This window comes from Penicillium vulpinum (genome assembly GCF_028829585.1).
Source record: "Penicillium vulpinum strain IBT 29486 chromosome Unknown utg000002l_segment0_segment0, whole genome shotgun sequence".
In the NCBI taxonomy this organism is placed as follows: Eukaryota; Fungi; Ascomycota; class Eurotiomycetes; order Eurotiales; family Aspergillaceae; genus Penicillium; species Penicillium vulpinum.
Genome location: NW_026643242.1, coordinates 2,938,725 through 2,957,564, shown reverse-complemented (window position 1 = coordinate 2,957,564; position 18,840 = coordinate 2,938,725). Strand labels below are relative to the sequence as shown.

At 47.4% G+C, this 18,840-nt stretch overlaps 6 protein-coding genes across 6 annotated transcripts; 4 read left to right on the top strand and 2 right to left on the bottom strand.

The window, feature by feature from the left end:
* Positions 1–4,657: 4,657 nt before the first annotated feature.
* N7479_004177 (DUF2462 domain-containing protein) lies at positions 4,658–5,188 on the top strand (the record flags this gene model as incomplete). The annotated part of the gene is made up of 3 exons (XM_057251874.1): positions 4,658–4,707; positions 4,818–4,899; positions 5,012–5,188. 3 exons carry the CDS (start codon positions 4,658–4,660, stop codon positions 5,186–5,188), a joined length of 309 nt encoding a protein of 102 aa, XP_057111199.1.
* A 470-nt stretch (positions 5,189–5,658) lies between these two features.
* N7479_004176 (uncharacterized protein) lies at positions 5,659–8,280 on the bottom strand (the record flags this gene model as incomplete). The annotated part of the gene is made up of 5 exons (XM_057251873.1): positions 5,659–6,258; positions 6,311–6,636; positions 6,692–6,800; positions 6,853–7,978; positions 8,057–8,280. 5 exons carry the CDS (start codon positions 8,278–8,280, stop codon positions 5,659–5,661), a joined length of 2,385 nt encoding a protein of 794 aa, XP_057111198.1.
* Positions 8,281–9,652: 1,372 nt separating this feature from the next.
* Positions 9,653–10,989, top strand: N7479_004175 (5'/3'-nucleotidase SurE; the record flags this gene model as incomplete). The annotated part of the gene is made up of 3 exons (XM_057251872.1): positions 9,653–9,664; positions 9,934–10,853; positions 10,920–10,989. The coding sequence occupies 3 exons, from the start codon at positions 9,653–9,655 to the stop codon at positions 10,987–10,989; spliced, it is 1,002 nt and encodes a 333-aa protein (XP_057111197.1).
* Positions 10,990–11,341: 352 nt separating this feature from the next.
* N7479_004174 (DUF5427 domain-containing protein MTC1) lies at positions 11,342–12,926 on the bottom strand (the record flags this gene model as incomplete). Its single annotated transcript, XM_057251871.1, has 2 exons — positions 11,342–12,315; positions 12,380–12,926. 2 exons carry the CDS (start codon positions 12,924–12,926, stop codon positions 11,342–11,344), a joined length of 1,521 nt encoding a protein of 506 aa, XP_057111196.1.
* A 702-nt stretch (positions 12,927–13,628) lies between these two features.
* N7479_004173 (carboxymuconolactone decarboxylase family protein) lies at positions 13,629–14,192 on the top strand (the record flags this gene model as incomplete). Its single annotated transcript, XM_057251870.1, has 1 exon — positions 13,629–14,192. One exon carries the CDS (start codon positions 13,629–13,631, stop codon positions 14,190–14,192), a length of 564 nt encoding a protein of 187 aa, XP_057111195.1.
* A 1,143-nt stretch (positions 14,193–15,335) lies between these two features.
* N7479_004172 (Glutamyl-tRNA synthetase class Ib archaeal/eukaryotic cytosolic) lies at positions 15,336–17,391 on the top strand (the record flags this gene model as incomplete). Its single annotated transcript, XM_057251869.1, has 8 exons — positions 15,336–15,430; positions 15,510–15,654; positions 15,762–15,833; positions 15,884–16,153; positions 16,214–16,257; positions 16,491–16,508; positions 16,561–16,634; positions 16,685–17,391. The coding sequence occupies 8 exons, from the start codon at positions 15,336–15,338 to the stop codon at positions 17,389–17,391; spliced, it is 1,425 nt and encodes a 474-aa protein (XP_057111194.1).
* Positions 17,392–18,840: the final 1,449 nt, after the last annotated feature.

Below are 18,840 nucleotides of genomic sequence, written 5' to 3'. Positions count from 1 at the left end.
TTACAAGATCACCTAGGCAGCGAATGCAGTTTAGTGAAGATTCTCTATTGTAGTTCTAAATAATAACAAGATGGTTCTAAGAGAAGTTCACAGAAAGCATAGAGATGCGTGATGCGATGTAAGCTTGATTATGGAAGAGTTGGGAAAGCCAAGTGCTAGACTATGTACGAAATTTGACATGAGGACTTGCTTAGTTTCACCATAAAGGCTACTCATCCTGAACACCACGTAAAGGTACAAGTCTTGTTCAGGTGCTACACACAGGACCCGTGCAGCTGGGTTGGGGGAATGAACAGACACAAGAGAAGAGACACACAAGAGAAGAGACACGCAAGAGGGAAGACACAGGAGGGAAGATACGTAAGGGGCGAAGACACATAAGGGGAGGAGATACATAGGAGAGGAGACACGGAGGAGGGGAGGCACGGAGGAGGGGAAACACGGAAGGGAGACACGGAGGGGGGAAGGCACGGAGGAGGGGAGAGAGAAGAAGCGGGATAAGTGGGAGAAGGCAGGTATTTATATTTACCTGGTAGCCCAAGGCAACGAGGGTGGGCGACGAGGGGCCCAAAAAGGAAGGAGCCCCATATAATGGGGGAGGCACAGGCTGTCACATATAGCTACTCCTGTTGTATGGCAAGTGCAATGGAGACTGCCAATCTTGTTCTATATACATTCAGCTGACAGAATGCAGGATGGTCTGAACATAAGCTAATCCGATAATGGCTATAGAAGATGCTGGTGTTCTCCATCACATACACGGACTTCCAAATTTCAACCCCAATCATGATTTACAAGTGGGACCCAAGTCTGCGTGTCGAGCATAGTGCTCGCCTGGCAGGCCACCATGCTTGTAAGTTTCACCATGAGTGAAGACACCACGACCTCTCCACTGACAATATCTATATCAGTCCCTCAGCTCCGTCCCATATTGGAAGATCAAGGCTGATCATGGCAGTGTCTACCTTCTCGGTACCCGGTACCCGCGCTACAAGCTGCAGAATCGCAATACTACGTTCTATCTGACTGAATGAATTACCCCAGGCTTTGGCGGTTTGTTGGCCTACAGATTGAGGAAGATGCGGTTGGCAGTGGATCTTTATTGGAAGATTATGCTCATGTTCAAGGTTTCATATACGGGAAAAACCATGCTGATCAGTATACAGCTCGACGGCATCAAGATCTACCTTTGGATGTTTAACTCCTACGTTTCCCTAGTCGACTTCCCAGAGAAAGCCTCCCAGTCCTGGAATCTCTCAACGAAATCGAAACATCCCTTGTCATTGCCACAATCAATTGTAACAGAGCAGTTGATACTATGGGGCATTTGTCTGTAGTTAAATATCTTACAAATAGCGAAGACAGCAGATTCCGCGCATACGATATCTTGATGTTGATCATCACGACTACTCGATTCCATACTTCCTTCTAACCACCCTGGGAAATAGCATGGGCTTGTCCGTGGTGAGGGTGCAGTGTCTGAGTACGCTTCCATGGGCTGCGGTTGTCATGCTTACCAGGCAACTTACCCTGATAAATGGCGTGTGTGTGGTCCCTTTTTGCTAGAAAGGCTCTAATTGGCTTTGTCGGGCCTATGATGTTGGGATATCTTGGGAATCTGGCAACCTGGTACTTTGAGCTTTTCTCAGTTACTATTGCTGGTGAGTGAACTGTTCTCTGTGTCGTGTTTATGACTTGACTGGTGTAGTATTTAGCAAATTCAAATTTTCTAGTGCTGGGTCCCTCGTAAAGGTAAGTCCCAACAAGCCGCCGAGTTGCCTTCTCTGACTAGCAAGCATCGGTTAGGACAATACGTGATGCAGCTTAATAGAAAAATAAACATCAGCTTGGGAAGACTTTGAGTTATAACCATTGTAATATTAAAGGCCATCAGCCGTTCTCGACTCAAGGAGTGGAATTCACGACTGGTATACAACGAGACATCATACATCCAGGTCTACCAAAATACTTTCTGTCTGAACTTTGAGGTGGTTCTAGCTATACCGAGACTCTGGGATACGCTAGTAATCCTTTCCGAAGATGTGCCCTTTAACAAAATTCCGAAACAGAGGACTATAAAGCGGAGACAGATAGTGGGAGACTACGTCAAAGAAATTCTGGTTAAAATCTAGTCAAATCTCCAAGAAAAGAGCATGTATCTGTGTATTGAGAGTATCCACGAAGACCATTCGGCATGAATCACCACTATCTCCTCTCCTAAGGATACTCCTCAAGGATCATTATCATAGGGAACCTTTTAATAAAGGTACAAAACTTAACGGATTGAGCGTTTTCTATGTGCTATCATGAACCGCATTTATGACACTTATTCGGAAATTCTTGATTGTGCCATACTGCATGTTGACGTGATCCTCCGTGTCAACCGATTTGGGTTTTATCAAGAAAATCCCGGCATACTTCTCGGGAGTAGTATAAGACTCGATCCTAATAGGTGGTGGCATTCGTTTCTGCAACCAGGTACGATGCTAGATGCTCTGGAGATCCTAAAAAAGCACATGGGAATGTTAGCAGAGCCGAGAGGAGACTGAATGCTGGAAAACTCACCGAGCAACCACAAATGATTCCTGCGTCTCCATGTGGTTTCTAGCCATGAGACCAAAAGAACGGCAGAGCCGAGAAATCTTAGAAGCAAGCTGAGCTAGAGAGTCATATGGGAGCACCTGGTTCTTGTGCAAGACGGGTCATTACCTGGCATCGTTATCCAGTAAACCACGGGAACATTGAAAGGAATAGTGAAAGGCGCTGGAGTATCAAACGACCACTTCGATCGCGGCCATAGCGGATGGGACATTCCAGGGGGAATATCAATGTCTTCGCTGGTGTCTTTGGTTTCCAAACCCGAAACTCCCACCTATTCCTCAGATTTTGATGGACTGGAAGATTTTCGTCTCTTGTTTGAGAGAACACCCATCATATTATCCTCCCAATGAAAGGCAGGACAACAATCACCCCATTAGTTCCCATCTCCATTCTCTTTCGGAGGCATTAATATCTTCTCGTTTCCACCTGGATGTCGTTATTCGAGGAAATGTGCGTCCAACAAGCTCCGAGGGAAGGGCGGACATGAGCAAATGGGATGACCTGTCACTCTAAGCCATTGCTCTGACGGGAAGAGGATCGTAGTGGTCTTGTCTAACAACCAACTGGGTAACTGTTCGCCTCGTGGTGCCGTAGATTCGAGTAAGTGCTGCGGATAGCATATTTCCATCATTCAACAAGATCTGTGGTAGGGAATTCGAAATCGGATGACCGATGTTTTTCGATACAGGCTCAGTTTTGTCACATTGTTGATGGAGCTTTCGGTTGGAAATATGATTCAGGCAATTTCTGGCCTGGTTCTTTGAGGTCGTTGTTGCCCAAAGTCAAGTTGAAGAGTGATTGACTAGTACTTTGTGGCAGCTTGTAGTTGGTGCATCTAAAGTGGAAAGTGTACTGAGGTATCAAACATGTTGACCAGCCAAGAGAGAGTGTTATTATTGACTGGTGGCCGTGATCTGCCATAAGCGATGGAACCTACATACATAGGTAGGTATGTTGATCAACAGATGCAATGAACTTCGAAGGTTGGAAAACTTCAAAATGCGTGTCCATCCTGATGGTATGTCGAGGATAAAAGTCTTGGAAGAGTAAACATGTAGTGCTGGCCTGAGGCTATCACAAACAATCATAGGAATATCAATATATCAATATATGTAGTAACTGCGCAACTATAGAAACAAATTATCATGTTCAAAATTAATCCCAACACATTCCTCTATCATACGGGCAAGTCTATTATACAAGTTATAAGTATCATTATGTTCCTTTGGCGTATAAACAAAGCAAAAACTTTAGAAAGCGCGGGATAAAAGGAAGTTTAAGCCAATACTTTCTTAACAGCAGGTGGCTTAGTGGTAACACGACGTGTATACTACGAGGGAAGTGCCACGAGGGAAGTGCCTAAGATCTTCCACTGCCTGACTGTTCCGGTTCGATCTATCGATGCCGTATTCAAAGGTTTCCTTTTTCTTGTTGGTGCTCTAGGACAATTCAGTTTACGATTTGCTACTGCTATTTCTAAATTATTCTTTTTACTTTCTCGTAAGCAAATGCCATCTTTGATACATAGAATCATGCCAAATAACTTGCTGGCATACAAAAATAAGTGAGAATGTCTGTGTACAAGTAAGAAAAAACCTGGGAAAGCGCGAGATATAAGGAAGTTTAAGCCAACATGTTCTTAACAGCAGGTGGCTTAGTGGTAACATGACATGTATACCACGAGGGAAGTGCCTAAGATCTTCCACTACCTGACTGTTCCGGTTCGATCCGTCAATTTTGCATTTATTGCTCTTCTTTTTTTTTTATCATCATCATTCAAATGTTCATCATCATTATTTATCTCCATCTCCAAGATTATATACCATCAAACAAATATACTTCGGAACGGAAGAAATATGCCCCAGGCCCACACCGCACGTGATCCAGATAACCCGATAAGCAATTTTCCCTCCGGCAACCCACCGCCGAAAAAAGAACCAGAAGCCCAGATTCATTTCGTGCTGCTGGCAGTGCTACTTTACAAAATTTGTCCTTTTCCTCTTATCCCCATATATATACCAGTTTTCACCATTTCAACACCCACACAAACACAACCATGGTGCAAGGATCATTGAAGAAAATCGGTTCCACCGGCCCTGGCAGGAAGTAAGTGCCACTCGCAGACACAAAACCAAAATCACCACAGACGACAATCCAATCCATCCACCCAGGGACATTCACAATTAAACAATGAAACTAACATATCTCTTCACCAGGCCCGCCAAGACAACAAGACCCGGTGTCCGCTCCGTCGCGCCCAAGAAGGCCGGCCTGATCAAGCAGAAGAAACTGACCAAGGTACGCAACCGATTCGCTTCTTGTCTCTGTTTCCTGGATGCAGACTGCAATATGTGTCCTGCAAGATAACAAGAACAAGGCCAAAAGGAAAACACCACTAACACCGCTCTAGCAACTCACATCCGGCCTCGTCTCAATGACAGAACGCAGTCTGGCGACAAAGGCAGGCCATCTCGAGCTGCTTGCTGGTGGAAAGAAGGATCGTCTGCAGAAGGAGCGTAATGCGGCTCGCAAGGATGGAACTTTGGCTCGTAAGGAGGGTTCGAATTCTGGACCTAAGAAGGCTTGAAGTGTGGGGAATTTAATGGATTGAGATGTTTTTTTTGTCTATTTAGTTCCATTTTTAGTTGCAGTTCGTCTATCTAGAGCTCTTTATATGAGTGCATGAAATCGATACCCAGTTTCTATTGTCTTTGTTTTGTTTGAGTGGTCTATATCTATGATAGAGGGTAGGTAAGTAGACAGACAGGCAGGTAAATACATATGTAGGCAGCATGAGATGGATGCAAGATGAAGTAAAGAATAAAAGCAGTGTATATATTGATAAGTAGTAATCCCATGTACAAATCTTGAAAAAAAAAAATCAGTTGAAGAGAACAACATGCGCGAAATCATCAAATCATAAGGCAGATCTTGTATGTAAAAGTCATGATGCATCCAATAGAAACAAAGAAAAGAAATCTCGAAAAGGAAATAAACGAACAAAAAGAAAGGGTATCTATAATTCGAACTCCAATGCCATTACCATCCAAACCATATTCATCTCAGTTTCGAGATGCGGCTCGGAACACCAGCCTGCTCAATCAAGTCCTGGCCACGCTCCATCCAACTGTGGAAGCCTCCATCACTGGAGTCTGAAGGAAAATCATCCCAGACGGCATTCTCCGAGTCCGCATAGGTCGACCAGATGCCCTTGGGGACATCGGCCGCCGACCAGGAGGGCAGCTTCGCCAACACACAGGTGTAATAGACGTAGAGGATGCGGCAGAGCAGCTCGACGCGGTCGACGTAGTGCTGCTGGGTGGGATCGGGGTTCTGGCCGCCGTCGCCGAGCCGCTTCCACCAGCTCACGCGCCAGCGCAGGGTTAGCAGGATGTGGCCGAGTTCGCCGAGGAAGCGTACGTGCGTCTCGTGGGAGATCTGCTTCCATTTAATGTTGTAGAAGTCGCGCTCAAGCTTGCGGAAGCCTTCGACTTCGAGCATGCGGCAGAAGATCCGGGAGAGTTGAGCTGCCAGGAGGATCTCGCGTTGGTCTTCTGGGTTGTTTATGTCCATTGTTCGTTCTTCGCCTGCTGGGTCGAGGGATACGAAGCTGTATTTGGCGCGGCTGGGCATGTTGTTCCACTGGGAGAGGAGAGTCTGGGGGTGGTCAGTTTTTATGCTTCTGGGAGATGAGACAGTGGACACTCACATATGCTTGGTTCATTGGGTCGCAGTCGCTAACACAGGACAGCCAGTTCTTGGACTTGTCCTTTGAGTCGACAATTCGACGATCGATGAACTCGATGAAAGTGGACTTCGAGTTGCCATTGTACTCACTCAGGGTCTTCAGGAACTTGTACGTCTCTCCTAGATCGAGAACATACAGAGAGCCCCAGGCCTGGCTAGCGCGGATGTTGAACCGCCCCTGGCGCTCGGCGAGCAAAGACAAGAGTTGACTGAGGTCAAATTCGGATGGAATCTCCATCCGGACTCGGTTGGAACCATCAATGGTAGGGTGGTTGACAGCTCGTTGAGCTAGATAGGGTCAGTCAATTTGAACAACCTATTGGGGGGTTTGATTGGTGCTTACAGATGTAGTTGCAGGTTCCGAACTCGACAATGCTGGAGAAGCATGCACGAGCGCATGGTTGTTCATGAAGTGTAGGGCGACAAGCATCGCAAGGGGCGCTTCCGTCACACTGCAAACAGGTTAGCTTTGTGAATATACAAAATTTAGATGGAAATCCTTACCTTGCGCTTGTTCAGTCGACACTGGACACAGGTATCCTTGTTTTTCCTGCGCAGGCCAGCATTGGCCCGTCCAACCATACTCAATGGACCCTTGCGGCGAGCGCCACGTGGGGGCGAGACAAAGTCCGCAGACGCAATGGAGCCGCCTTGGCCATCCTCCTGGACAATTTGCAAGGGTCTTGCGATGCCCTGCTCCAACGAAGCAGGATTTCTAGCCTTGCGCTTCTTGACTGTAGCCGAGGACTGCATGGCAAGTGCTGCCGGTCGACCGGCACGCTGGCCAGCACTCGACGAAGCTCTCGACCTTGAGGGAACAGTGGAGACTAGAGATTCCGCGGGGGTCTCACTCACCATGAAGGCAGTGGTCTTGAATGCAGGCTGCGACCCCTCCGGCGAACTGGATTCATGCGGCGAGGTCTTCCACTGGACATCGTCGTCTTCCAACTGACGGTCAGTAAATGCCGGGGCTTCGTCACTAGTAGCGGAGTAGGAACACTCGTATATTCCCGACAAATCGCCGGACACTGAAGAGTTTTCAGATTTGAATTGGAACTCCTGTCCCATTTGTGCATTTAGCCGGCCAGAAGTTTGGGAGAGTGGTGCGATCTGTTGGGTTGGCAGTTGGGATTCCAGACTATTAAGCCATCGCGATTCCAGCGATCTGATAGAAGTCTGGAACTCCCGCAGGGAGTGATCCTTGGGGCTATCCTGTGCGCTCAATGAGAGTGACATGGACTCTTGCGGTGGAGGCATATTGTCCACGGAAATGCCGTGTTGGATTTCAGTCCACTGCTCGGAGATCATGGGGAAGGACTGGGGAATCTGCTGGAACGACATGATGCCCTCTGCGGGAGCATCCGAGAAACCACCACGACGAATCTCACCAACATCATCGACAATGATGGCGCCATTCGAGTGGCCGGGTCCTTTCGCGTAGGGGTAGAGCAAAGATGCATCCATTGGCATGCTCACTGAGTTGTATAACTGGAAGTGTGGCCAAGCCTCGTCGGAATGGAAATTCTCATCGGCGGAAGATGGGATAGTGTTAGGGCTGAGAGTGCCACTGCCAGTGCCCTCGACAAGGCCATCGGCGTAGTTCAAGTTCTCGGGTGCTACATCATGCTTTCTGCAACAAAAAAAACCCAAGTGTCAGCCACGCCAAGATCGCGCTTCACGGTATCAGATCAGGGAGGAGATTCCAGACCTGTTCTCCAGCTGGTGAAATTCACTGGTCAAGGGACCATGGAAGGTGCCCAAGTCCGCGATATCCGCATCGCACTGGCTCGATTCCTGACTGGTGTCCCACTCGGGGGGTTGATCATAACCTAGATGTTCCCATGAAGCGACAGAAAAGGCGCCTTCACTTTGCCAATTGTCTAATATTTTGGGGTCGATCCCCGCAGCGGTCCCAGTACTTCCACAGTCCATACAGGATGAGAGGGAAGGTTGCGGCGACAACCTAGGTGAGCAAAGATCCCAAAAAGACGTGCTTTTTGAGACTTTGCAGGTACAGGTGGGGTCGGGGCAGAATGGAGTGATGTAGGCAAGGGGCGAGGATGTCTCGAAATGTCGAAGTATCGAATAGATATATAACAGTGATGTTGAAGAGGAGAGAGTTGAGGGGCCAGAAGATTGTTGAAAGGCTGACGGGATTCCCCACCTCAAGATTTTCTGCGATCGTCTCTAGCGTGCTGCCGGCACAGACCAATTCAGGATTTTGTTTACAACATATGATGAATAGATGGATTAAAATCAGTTTGTATCCCAATTAAATATAGTTGAAATATAGGAACTATCAAGGCCATATACCCTCTATATATTTTGAATACTGTTATGTCGATCTTTTCTAAGGAAGCCAAGTAGATAATGTCAGAGATTCCCAATTGTCCGCGGCACCTGGGTGCCATCTAAGGCTGTGAATGGTCCAAAGGAGAGAGTTTTCATGCACAAAATAGGACAACACACCGTCCCGTCTCTTGCAAAAAAAAGAAAAAAAGACCGAACCGTGCCAAGCGCCCAGAGATTTCCCAGACCTTGTTATACCGTGTAGGTCGTAGCACCTGAATGTAAGCACTCGGCATTGATTACCTCATCCTTCCCTTTTGGGCTTTAGACTTTCTGACTATAAAAAGAGCCAGGAGAGAAGCTTGGAAGTATAAGATCTATATAGAACGGTAGCTTATGGATTAGGATCTGGTACTTATATATATATATATATATATATACACACTTAATATATATCTTCTAAACTACAGATCACCTCTATGTAGATACTAAGATACTCCAGGCGGTAAATTTGAAGCATTTACAATCAATTATATATTCCGTAGACTATTAACATCTTACATGATTTCCAAGATTAGCCTATTGATCCCGGCTTATATAGTAAACAATATATCCAATCCTTCTAGGCACTACCAACATATATATAGAAGATAAGTCAGTATATCCGAAACAAAACCGAATTTGTTCACCGCAAACTGCATTCGGCCCTACCATTACCGTCCCCGCAGCCTGAATCTTCAAACCCCAATGCCCCGGTGTGTGATTCGGTGAGGCCAATGGCTCTTTCCTTACCCTGACTCCCCCAGGTATAAGTGTCCTGCACCCCGAATATCCCCGGGATGCAGAATATTTCTTTCTGTTTCTTGTTCTCTGATAAAAAAAAAGTTCCAGAAAAGAACCAAAAAACCCCTCCGTTCAAACCGCCACCGGGGCACCTCCACCGAGTCAAAATCTAAATCCAGATCGATTCTCGAATATCACTTAACGCCCTTGGCGCTGCCTAATCCCGCCCATCATGCACATCCTGGTAAGTGAGATCATCGGCGAATTTCTTTTCTTTTTTTCCCCTGGAAAATGTATAGACGCCATTTCCTGCAAGGATTTGCTTTTATAGATCCGCCATACATCCTCACCGGCGATATCATCGCCACCCGACATCCACCTTTATCTCATTTTCTTCCATCTTCCCAAACCCCATAGCAATACGTTGCACAACGTAGATAGATATAAAAAAGCAAAAACGAAAAAAAAAAAAAAAAAAAACTTGAGGCAAATAAGCTAACAACCCAAAAATAGGTCGTTAACGACGATGGTCCCCCAAGCACCAAGCTCTCACCATACCTTCGCCCGCTAGTCAAAACCCTGGAAGCAAACGGCCACCAGGTCTCCGTAGCAATCCCAGCATCCTCACGTTCCTGGATCGGCAAAGCCCACATAATCGAAGCCTCCCTAACAGCCAGCTACGTGCACCCAGACGCGTTCCGAGCCGACGGCAGCTGGGACGAGAGCTTCGAATCCCCAGACCCTTCCAACGACTGGGTTGTGATTCGCAATGGCACACCGGCCAGCTGCGCACAGCTAGGTCTGTACAACCTATTCAGCGAGCGTGCACCGGTCGACCTCGTCATCTCGGGCCCGAACCACGGCCGCAATGCCTCCACCATCTACAATCTGTCCTCGGGGACTGTAGGCGGTGCGCTGGAGGCGGTGTTCTGTGGTAAGCGCAGTATTGCTATCTCGTTTGGTAGCAAGGATCCACAGCCCGATGATATTATCGCCGCTGCGGCGAGACTGGCTGTTAGAGTTGTGTGGCATCTGTATGAGAATTGGGATGATCGGGTTGAGCTTTATAATATCAATATTCCCATGTGTCTTGATGTTGAGGAGAGGCCTGTGCTTTATACGCGCACGTTGCCATATTATTGGTCGAGGGGGTGTTTGTATGCTGAGAAGGGGGCGGGGAAGAAGGTTAATGGTGTGAATGGTGTGAATGGTATGAACGGTGTTTATGTCAATGGCGAGACCAATGGCATAAATGGCGAAGCGAATGGCACAAATGGAACGAATGGCATTAACGGCACGGCTGTTAATGGACATGCATCTGCGCCCCGACAGCGCCAGTTTAAGTGGTCCGCTGATTTATCGGACATGAAGAAAAGGTTGCAGGAGAGTGAAGTGGGCACGGATGCTCATACCGTGCTTAATGGGTCAACCAGGTAAGACATTGGTCCATTTTTTTTTGGCGCCGCGCCGGAAACCAGATATGCTAATGCTGTGTCTAGTGTGACTGCGCTCCGAGCCAATTTCTGGCATGTCCCCGGTCTTGAAGGGCCGCTGAACATTGATTGTTGAATGGTTTCTTTGAACAGACTCTGAATGCTTTGGATGATCCCTACGATACCCGCAATGGTTTTCGAAAAGTGCATAATATGGTGATTTATAGGAAGACCGGTCCGTTTTGTACATATACGGGAATTGCATACACGATTTTTTCTTTTGTTTTGTTGCAAGTGATTTCAATGATCGTCATTTGCTGTTATTCTTACCAGACAAGCCTGGCGTAATGAAATAAAATAGAAATAGAAATAGCTAGTGCAGGTGCAAGTGCAACCAATCTGAGCGGGTGTATCACATAAACAACAGATGCTGAATTAAGAGCGTCAGCTCTTGAGCTCGGTATAAAAGATCACACGGTCCTACGGTCCTAGAGCGCACGCGCAGCTTCGCCTGCGCCGCTATCCACAGTCGATACCTGCTCAGCTCGCATCTTACCCTTGCCGATGCCTCCCTCACCGACGCCCATTCGCCGAGCGACGTACCGCTGAGCGATAATACCAGTGGTCAGCGAGAGAGTTTCCTCGATCCACTCCGAAACCCACTCGCGGGGATCGACACCTCCACTTTCGATGACCTCAGCGATGGCCTCGGGCACCACAACACGCTGAGCATTTGCATCGTCGGAATCGGGGTTCTCGGGAGCTGGCACTGAAGTATCGAGCCATTCGATCCATGCCTGCGGGATACTCTGAGAGATGGCGTGGAAGGCGATGCCATGGATGGGATCGTGTAGGTACAGTGCGAAGAAGATCTCCTCTTCTTGCGTATCAGCTTCCACGGCTCCTTCGGTAGCCTTCTCGCCTGTCGCGCCTGCCTGGAAGAGATCCTTTGAAGTAGTCTGGCTGATAGCCTGGATAGCCAAGAAGATATCACTGCTGCGGACTGGGTTCGATTCACTCAGGACTTCCGAAGCGTGCTTCGCGGCCTCTTCGACTCCGCCACGGGACGAGAAATACTCGGTAGCGTAGGATTCGGCGCTGACACGAGCGAGCTTGGAGCCTTCCACGGCACCTCGCACGGAAGAGATGCTTCGCGGTTGTCCAGGTGTGACCGTTCGCCACCAGGGCCCGTCGTTCCAGCCAGCACTGCTCATATAGCCGGTAACATCGATCCCACGCTTTGGGGATGACTCCTGGCCTCGCTGGATCACCAACAGCTCTCCGCCTTCGACTTGGGACATCACTCGCGAGAATACTGCATAGACTAGCGGGTCGATGCCCGGGTAGCCGGACATATCGTGAGTCACATGAATTTGTAGACGTTCATGCGAAGAAATAGGGGGGGCGAGGGTGTGGATGAGGTTGGTGAATGTCGGGATTGCCCTGTTTCGAAGCTCGCCGCCTGCGTGCGACTGTTAGCTCAATCTGCATGTAGGAGAGCATACTTTGAGTAGGAGGATCCGTACCAAGATCACGGAGCGCTCCAACATTGCCCTTGACCTGCTGAGCCCACTTCTGAGCCTCCTCGTTATTCTGAATCTCTTTGACAGCTGCCTCGGCCTGCTTCATAGCCGCAGTGGCAGTTGCGAACAGCCCTCCTGACCATCCACCCCACCAGCCCGCACCCTCCTGTGGTGTTTGCTGTGCGGGGACCTTCTCGGGCTCAGCCTTGGGCTGTTCTGGCTTGGTCTCTGGGCGTGGAGACCGGCCTGTCTCCTCAGACTGGCGGACCGGCGCCTTGTCCTCGGTCGGTCGGTCGATGGTCGCGCTCGGGCGGGGAGATCTTGTCGATGACCTGGTCTTATCGGTCGACAGGCGCGGGGTACCTGGTCCGCTGGCTGGACGTTGTGTGGCTAAGTGGTCCAGCTCGGCCAGGATGTCCTCCTGCCCACCTTGGGCATTGTCAGATGCTGCGATAGGTTTAGATGTTTTGTTTCCTTCTTTACCGAGACCGAGGTCGTCAAACTGAGCTAAAAGCTCGTCACTGGTGGGTTTAGGGGCCTTTGGAGGCATGTTTGTTTGGGGGAACAATGTTCAGGAGAGGTGACGACACCTTGGGAGCTTCCGACCTTGTGGAGATCATGTGCCAAGACAAACAACGCTGCATATGCTTAATGAAAGTCAAATTTATTTAAACAGACTCTGAGAACTTGAAGACAAAGCTATATTTCTATGATTCGAATAGTTCATTCAATTCCTAGGGGAAATATAAGCCTTGGACCTATTGGACGTTGGACTAGCCTTGAATTTAAATGTGTCACCCCGCACAGTATAGAGTACGGAGTATCCTTGTATACTTGGTACAATGTCAACTACCATCGATTCTTCACGTTTTCTCTTCGCAAGTCCATACTATCTGGAATTTCAAGCTAAATCACACCAAATCCTGCGGAACACGGAAGCGCAAACCCGACTACCGCGGCTTTGACTATCGGGTCCATATGGACCCGCGCGGGGTTGCCGATAAATAGTTGCCCATTTCCCGCCGTATAGAGCCCAGTTCCGGCTTTCCTACAACAAAGAGTATCTTGCAGCTTTGAACCAGGTATGGGATACTTGCCTCTCACCCAAAGCAGCTGTATGCTCCAAAACACAGTATATGTAGTCACATACCAACTAACATCAAACCCCAGACCCCGGATTCCACTCAAATCCAACAATTGAACAAACCAACTTGCAATTAAAATCATCTACAGTCCTTGTATACCACCCACCATGCGTCTCCCATACGTTGCAGATCCTCCAGCAACTAGCACACCGGATGAAGCCAGAATCCTAGCTAGTGTCCAAGCCCGCCGGGCCCCAAACCCTCTCCTCCCCCTCGACCTAGCCCTCCTACACTCCTACCCAGTCACAGAAGGCTGGAACTCATTTATCGGCGCAATCCGCACCCGAACCACCCTCTCAACCGTCGTTCGCGAACTAGCCATCTGCCGCGTCGCAGTGGTCAACGGCGCCCTGTTCGAGTGGGAACAGCATGCACCTCTGCTTGAAGAAGGTGGATTGAGCGCAGAGGCGCTGAAGTTTATTGGAGATGCTCAGGCAGACTTCTCGAATGAGGCTGCGTCGTCGGTCTTGAGTGCTGATCAGAGGGCTGTGCTGAAGTATACCGATGCTATGACTAAAACGGTCACAGTGCCTGATGAGATTTTTGCGGAGCTGAAGGGGTGCTTTAATGAACGGGAGGTCGTTGAGATTACCGCTACGATTGCGGCTTATAATTGTGTTAGTCGCTTTTTGGTGGCTTTGGATGTTGGCGAGAAGAACCACCTGCACTGAGTTGAGGGGGTTGCAAGCCTTCCGGCAAAATATACTGGGTCTAGAAAAGAGCTATTGACATTAGCACGGTAGCAGAATCAGAACGGTTGGCCTCTTCAGTTAAGGCAAGAAAAATCAAGAAGCTAGTGAAGTCAGCACCGTCAGACAAGTCGAGCCCTCGAGTCCGGGTGAGACAGATCATGGAGCCGGTTAAGCCAATCAAGTGTACAGCACCACAACCATCGACCGTACCAGAAATGCAATATGTTATATATATATGTTGGCTGCTCCAGTCCCTTGGGTCAGAAGAAACCATAGGCGAGTCCAGTCAGCCGAGTCAACAGCGTCAGAAGAATCGACTACAACTGCATCAGATCAGTCGGAGAAACCAGACCTCAATTTGCGAGATCTCAGCAATCGCCTTCCGAGACTGAGATTGAATAAGACCACTCTTCCATTTGACTTTCTATGCCCTTTGGATAGTGAAGACCATCCTATTATGGGCTTCTTGCACTGGCACTGTTTGGAAATACTGGAGTTTATGGATATGCTGCCCTGGCTTATTTCTGGTAAGGAATATCTGGATGAAGTGAAGATTGACTCTTTGCATTTGAGTATATGTTCTGCGGTGCTTCCAAAGTGACCACCAAAAGAGCCTATCTAGCTTGAGTTCCTTGGGCTTGCAAAATTGACATTTTGCTCTCCCAACCTCCAAAGAGAAGCATTTTATAAAAGCTATCATACAGAAGATCCAAATTTACTTTCCGAGATGTATGGTTTCAATAGGGCCACCTAAGCGCAAAGCAAGAATAAGCAATAATTCATAAATGGCAACCCCTCCGAAGCTCTAGTGCAATCCAAGTTTAAATTGGCAGATCAGCTGGAAATACACTGTGCTTAGGATACTGGTAGTATGGTCCACGGTTGCTAAGGATGATTCTGACGGGATACAATATAAGCTGGGCCACAATCCACTGCAGTCTCTACCAAGAGTTGCTCACTATAAATAGAGCAGATTGAAGGTGACTCTATACTTGATGGCAGAGGTTGAGGTTGGGTGGTGCGGTTTGTAATAGCTTCTAGTGACTCGAAATACCCCTGTAAATACCCATCCACCAAACTTCCCGATCACTCATCTTTTTCAATTTACACAAACGGTGCACCATGACTAAGTTGGATCTTTTTGTAGCCACTCGTGCCAGCCAGGCTGCACTGCTACCCGTGGTCTTGATTGCGTCCTTCATTAATGAGGCCCACCCGTTAGTAACTCCCTAGGAGGTCCATCTATGGATGGGACCTTGAGCCTACGTATATACATACAAGCTAACCATACCTTAGAATTCCAATCATCAAGATCAATTTTGAGGACACTGCCCTGCTCACTAGGGATGAGAAGTCAATCATCCACTTTCAGACAGGTGACAAGTCTGTTGCTGGCACTATACCCATCATCCAGGAGCTGTGTGCGCAGTTCCCTTTTCTTGTGGGCAAGTTGTGGACAAGAATGCTAGAGTGGTGAGCTGTCACATCGTCGATATACGCTTTACAAGTCAACAAGCTCCTGAGGTCTAATACAAATGTTTCATCTAGGAGAATAAGTGGATCTCTCAACTAGATTCCTATGACACCTTGGAATTCAAGGCCCTTGACCCGATGCTCCAGGTTAGAAGAATCTATACACAACATTAGACTCGTCTAACATGTCTATAAAGCATATTGATACTCACCTGCTCCTCCAATCTTTCCTATCGGGTTATTCTCTTTCGACACCGGATATTGCACTATGGGGTGCCATTCGCGGAAAGCGTGTCGCTGTCGCCGCTCTCAAAAGGGATACTCTCGTCAATCTGACCCGCTGGTACAAGTTACTTGAGGAGCTGTGCCCTTGGGCCACATCGGCCGTTGAATCTTTGAATGCTACTTCTCGTGAGAAGAAGCTTGCTAAGTCCAAAGATAATGCCAGCTACGATATTTTCCTGAAGGTAGGCATTTGAAGAAGACCGATACGTGGTATTCATGGCTAATCATGTGGAATTTTCAAGAATACCGAGAATGGCGTCGTTACTAGATTCCTCCCAAAGCCTTCGTACGTTCTCTTGCTGCTGGCACATTTCTTTACAAAATTGGTCTAGTGAATACCTTCCTATCGGACATGTTAAAGCCGTTCTTTTGGTTCGCTTCCCACCTTTTTCTCTATGACTCGCAGGCTAACTTGAAAATTCGTCTAGAACGATTACTTTGCCACTCGGTTCTATGTCCTACCTACTCGCGGAAATGATATCATACTATCGACTACTTTTTAATAGACGTGAAAAATAGCGACACCCTTATACTTCGGTTCGTCTATATGGTATAAACTGATAAAGACAGAGCCTTACTCCATTTTTAGATTCGATGATACCAACCCGTCGAACGAGAAGCAGGAGTTTGAAGATGTCATCGTGGAAGATTTTGCATTGATGGGTCCGTCCCCTTTGTGTTTCAAAATCGGAAGTACTAACGGCTATACACAGACATTCAGCCCGACAAAGTCAGCTATACTAGCGACTACTTTGGCCAACTCTACGAATATTGTCTTCAAGCTATCAAATCTGGAAAGGCTTATGCAGATGACATTGGCAAGGAGACCATGGAGAACCAGCGGTGGGATGGCCTACGGTGGTGTATTCGTGCTAAGATATCCTTCGATGACAATAACACGGCTCTTCGAGACCCTGTAATCTACCAATGCAATCCTTCTACTCATCACCGTACAGGTGATGCCTGGGTTATCTATCCTACGTACGACTTTGCTTGTCCCATTGTAGACTCGATGGAGGGTGTTACCCATGCATTGAGAACTATCGAATACAGAGACCGGAATGCGCAGTACCAGTGGATATTCGATGCTCTGAGCTTCCATGCTGTGCAGGTCTGTGTCAAGCAGGGTACGTCTAAGAATGTGACCTGGCAGTCCAATGAGGGTCAAACTCTGGTCCCCGTCGAGCTATTCGACTTTAACTACCTGCTTAAGAAGGACTCGCTGAGTGAGTGTGATATCCTCGATGATTTTCTCGACTTTAATAAAGAGTTTCGTGTGAGTGCGCTGGCCGACCGCAATATCTCCGAGGTCAATGTTGACGACATCCTGCAATTTGACCGTAGGATTGGGTTCTGCTCCTGGTATGCCGTGCGTCTTCTTCAACATCCCTACCGGAAAGCAGAAGTAGACGTACAATAATCTTGGAACCTAGTGAAGCATGAACAGAATGACGCACAGATATGATGCGGTTGGAATAGAGACGATAGCTTGGATAAAATAGCGCCCAATGAGACAAGCGTGCACTTTAATGTTCTTTGTAATCATGTCCGTAACAACATATATCACATATACTCCGAGTTTCTTAGGAATACACTCGCCATGAATAAAGCCAATCAGTTTGTCGGTTTCTATAGAGTCAAGACCTATCTTGATGATATAAATCTGAATTCTGAGGTGAGTGGCATGAAACTTGGTAAATTGATAGCCTTAACTAAACGGACTCACTTCGAGCTGTACTACTAAGGGCTTTCTTTATTTGGTTATCTGGAGAGACAGAAAAATAAAAAATTACACTAAACGTGGAAGTTATGGATCAACCACATCTTTCGATGCATAAATCTTGGTGATCGATGTGCAGATGCTTGTCATCATGCATGTCAGACACGATTGACACTTGGGCAATGCATTTTATTGGATAGTATTAAGTCACATCAATGTCGGACTTTTATTCATCCATAAACACTGCTTTTGTGCGATACTGCGACAATTCTTGTATATATGTATAGTCCCTGCAGTATGTCGTATGTTTCTAAGCACTTTGTACCACCATCCACGTACCCGTGGACCTGCCATTATGCTTGTTTGTAATATTCACTACCATTTTTGCTGGACTATGAGCAATTTCCAGCACAAGGTTCCTACCTTATTGTTGATGCTTTTCCTCGGAGCAATTGGCTCTGTCAACTTATACTTCAAAAGGAAAAGCCATGAACTAGTCCTAGTTTGTCTTCCCCCCCTTTTTTTCTATATTATATTATGCTCCATATTAAGAGGCCAATCTCTACAATATATGATATTGCCCAAAGAGGCCTAGAATGCTAGAAATTCTTCTAGTGTGACCTCCGCATTTTCATGGGGTCTACCTAAGGCAACCTCGGGACCCACTTGTGGACTTCATATTTCCTACTGGAGCTTTTTCGACTGCCGCTTTAATGGGCACCATCAGTAGCTATAGCCCATTTGGAGAGCAAATGCTTATATTCTTATGTCGTAGAAAGAGATCTAGCTGACGGGCCTTCAAAATTACAGATAGTAATAAAAATAGGGATATACAAATTACATATACATTTCCAACCCCAGAGATCCGGTGCCTTATATATTGATTTAATATACTAATTTCATCGATGGGTAAGAATTGTCATTATCTGTGGGAAATGCTCGATATGTTGCCCTTTACGCACAGTTGAGTCCGTATTACTCGTGTAATAATATGACATGATGAGTCCCGAAACCTGGGAGGTGGATTTCCCCCCTTCGATGACATCCACTATGGCGGGCGCTAGGAATGAATTGTAGGGTCCGTCATACTTCTCGCCACTTCCTTAGCAGCTGTAGTGCTTTGTATATCTCTTCAGTAAAGCGGCGGGA